The 3,815-nt window shown below is 47.3% G+C and overlaps 1 protein-coding gene across 1 annotated transcript in view; it reads left to right on the top strand.

The window, feature by feature from the left end:
* Positions 1–3,815, top strand: part of WDR60 (WD repeat domain 60) — a 45,445-nt gene that overhangs the window by 19,433 nt on the left and 22,197 nt on the right. The window contains exon 15 of the mRNA XM_010829351.1: positions 1,510–1,621. Within this exon, the coding sequence (XP_010827653.1) occupies positions 1,510–1,621 (112 nt within the window). The remainder of the gene's footprint in view (positions 1–1,509; positions 1,622–3,815) is intronic.

The following is a 3,815-nucleotide window of genomic DNA, read 5'->3' as shown; positions in this document are numbered from 1 at the left end:
GACCAGTTTCCCCCTACCCATCCCCGGACCCCCTCATCTCCCCATGCACCCCCTTGCAGGCCCCTTGGTCATCTGCCTGGCTTTCTCCGTTACCTGGCCTATGCTGTCCACACCTCGTCCCTTATCTGTCTGCCTGTCTCTCTGTGTTCACCGCCTGTCTTCCAGGTGAACTAGGTGATCATCCCTGCACGCCCTCTGACCCCAGCGTTGCTCAGTCCGCCCCACACAACTCTGCCCTTCCCCATCTCACTTCCTGCCACTGACTGTGAGCTGGCTGGCCTTCCAGGGTGGTGAGGTCCTGAAGTCAGCAGTCCCTCCAGTGTTTCTCTCCTGTCCCCGTGGAGCCATCCCTCAACATGCTCTTGGGTGTGTCTGTCAATAATCTTTTAACAGGAAGAGGGTCACAGCCAGACATTTAAGCTGACAGATTAACCCTGGCTTTGCAGCTGACCCACTCTGACCTTGAGTAGACTCTTTAACTTCTTTGCTTATTTTCCTCATCTCAAACCTTTTTGTTGTTATTGTTCAGTCACTCAGTCATGTCTGACTCTTTGTTACCCCATGGATTGCAGCACACCCAGGCTTCCGTGTCTTTCAGCATCTCCTGAAGTTTGCTCAAACTCATGTCCATCAAGTCAGTGATGCCATCCAACCATCTCATCCTCTGTTGTCCCCTTCTCCTCCTGCCTTCAATCTTTCCCAGCATCAGGGTCTTTTCCAATGAGTCAGTTCTTCACATCAGGTGGCCAAAGTATTCGAGATTCAGCTTCAGCATCAGTCCTTCCAGTGAATATTCAGGACTGATTTCCTTTAGGATCTCCTTGCTGTCCAAGGGACTCTCAAGAGTCTTCTCCAACACCACAGTTCAAAAGCATCAATTTTGCAAAGCTGTTAGTATCAAAACTGAAGCATGTACCTTTTTGAAACAAATGTGTGTCTGGTTTTGCAGAGCTGCTGTGTTGTTAGAGACTAGGGTATTGGCAGAGTAGGTCATAAGAGTTTTTAAACTTGTAAAGGTTTGGTTTATTTATTTGCTTTTGGCTGCACCGGGTCCTAGCTGTGGTCTGTGGGCTCCTCTCTAGTTGTGGTGCACGGGCTCCAGAGCGCCTGGGCTCAGTAGTTGGGCCCAGCAGATGCAGTGTGCAGGCTTGGTTGTCCTGAGGCAGGTGGGATCGTAGCTCCTTGACCAGGGATGGAACCCATGTCCCTTGCACTGGAAGGAACCTCTGAACTGTGAGGGAAGTCTCTAGGTCATAGTATTTTCAAACTGTAGCTGAACTGTTTGCTGTGACTTTTGAGAACACTTTTGAAATTTAGGCCCATGTTTTTCAAACGTTTAAGACATAAGTAGTCTTTGCATGATTGTTATTTATGCCACGATACTTAATTTTGACGGAAGCAAGAACAGCGTCATCCTTAACTTAAAAAATTTAGTTGTTTTCTTTTCACTGATGAGAAACAGGTCTGAGGTGGAGACCCATGGCTAACTCAGCCTGCCTTCCTTCTCAGGCCTACATTCAGTGTAATGAAGACAGCGTGGACCGGGACATCCAGACCGAGGAAGTAGAGACGCGGGAAGTGTGGACCCAGCACCCGGGGGAAGGCACCGCCGTGTCCGGGGGTAACGGCCTCTGCTCTCGGCCTTGGCGGCTGTGTTCGTCCCCTCTCTTGTTCTTTCCTCGCTCTCGTGTGTGCTTGCATGTGAGCTGACTACGGAAATCCCAGTGAGTTGGCAGACGCCACCCCGGCCTGGAGGCCTGGTCTGGGCCCTGATCGGGGCTCGTGACGCTCGTTCCTGAACAGAGGAAGGAGCCCAACTGCACACGCCTGCACAGGCGCTGCTCAGAGCCCCGCGCTCTTCAGCGGCTCCCGTTCCCGACCCCGCGCTCTTCAGCGGCTCCCGTTCCCAGAGAGCTTTCCTCTCTAAGTACGTCCCCAGGTGTGTCTCATCGAGACAGGTGGAAGGCCCTGGACGATGCCGAGTTCTGCTCCCGCTGCTTCTTATCAGTTGCTTATGTGCTAAATGTTACTTTACTGGACGATTGTTTGCTCTGAGGAATGACCTCTGTCACTCCCGTTCCTCAGGGAAGCCTGATCCTAAGAAGTAACAAACCTAAACATTGCTGTTCAGTTGCTCAGTCACGTCCAGCTCTTTGTGACCCTGTGGATTGCAGCACGCCAGGCCTCCCTGTCCTTCATTATCTCCTGGCGTGTGCTCAAACCCATGTTCGTTGAGTCGGTGATGCCATCCAACCATCTCATCCTCTGTTGTCCCCTTCTCCCACCTTCAATCTTTGTCAGCATCAGGGTCTTTTCAAATGAGTCAGTTCTTCACATCAGGTGGCCAAAGTATTGGAGTTTCAGCTTCAGCATCAGTCCTTCCAATGAATATTCAGGATTGATCTCCTTTAGGATTGACTGGTGTGATCTCCTTGCAGTCCAAGGGACTCTCAAGAGTCTTCTCCAACACCACAGTTCAAAAGCATCAATTCTTTGGTGCTTAGCCTTCTTTATGGTCCAACTCTCACATCCATACATGACTACTGGAAAAACCATGGGTTTGACTATACAGATCTTTGTCAGCGAAGTGATATCTTTGCTTTTTAATACACTATCTAGGTTGTCATAGCTTTCCTACCAAGGAGCAAGTGTCTTTTATTTTCATGACTAAAGTCACCATCCACAGTGATTTTGGAGCCCAAAAAATAAAATCTGTCACTGTTCCCCTTCTCTTTGCCACGAAGTGATTTGCCTGGATGTCATGATCTTAGTTTTTTGAATATTGAGTTTTAAGCCAGCTTTTTCACTGTCCTCTTTCACACTTATCAAGAGGCTCTTTTGTTCCTCCTCACTTTCTACCATTAGAGTGGTATCATCTGCATATCTGAGATTGTTATTTCCTCCAGCAATCTTTATTCCAGTTTGTGATTCATCCAGCCTGGCATTTCACGTGATGTACTCTGTGTGTAAGTTAAATAAGCAGTGTGACAATATGCAGCCTTGACGTGCTCCTTTTCCAGTTTGTACCCAGGCTGTTGTTCCATGTCCGGTTCTAACTGTTGCTTTTTGTCCTGTATGCAGGTTTCTCAGGAGACAGGAAAAGTGGTCTGGTATTCCCATCTCTTTAAGAATTTTCCACAGTTTGCTGTGATCCACACAGTCAAAGACTTTAGTGTAGTCAGTGAAACATGTTTTTCTGGAACTTCCTTGCTTTCTCTCTGATCCAGTGAATGTCTGTAATATGATCTCTGGTTCCTCTGCCTTTTCTAAATCCAGCTTGTACATCTGGAAGTTCTCGGTTCACGTACTGCTGAAGCCTAGCTTGAAGGATTCTGACCATAATCTTGCTAGCAGTTTGAACATTCCTTGCATTGCCTTTCTTAGGGATTGGAATGAAAACTGACCTTTTCCAGTCCTGTGGCCACTGCTTAGTTTTCCAGATTTGCTGGCATATTGAATGTAGCACTGTAGCAGCAGCATCTTTTACGATTTTATTTCAGCTGCAATTCTATTACTTCCACTAGTTTTGTTCGTAGTGATGCTTCCCAAAGCCCACTTGACTTCACACTCCCAGATGTCTGGCTCTAGGTGAGTGATCACACCATCATGGTTATTCTGGTCATTAATAGCTTTTTTGTATAGCTTTTCTGTGTATTCATTCCATCTCTTCTTATTGTCTTCTGCTTCTGTTAGGTCCTTACTGTTTCTGTTTTTTATCATGCCCGTCCTTGCGTGAAATGTTCCCTTGAGTATCTCCAATTTTCTTGAAGCGATCTCTAGTCTTTCCCATTCTATTGTTTTCCTCTATTTCTTTT

The sequence above is a fragment of the Bison bison genome, unplaced genomic scaffold (genome assembly GCF_000754665.1).
Source record: "Bison bison bison isolate TAMUID 2011002044 unplaced genomic scaffold, Bison_UMD1.0 scf7180017864503, whole genome shotgun sequence".
Taxonomy (NCBI): domain Eukaryota; kingdom Metazoa; phylum Chordata; class Mammalia; order Artiodactyla; family Bovidae; genus Bison; species Bison bison.
Note: the sequence above shows the minus strand (reverse complement) of the source record. Positions and strands in the feature narration are given on the sequence as shown.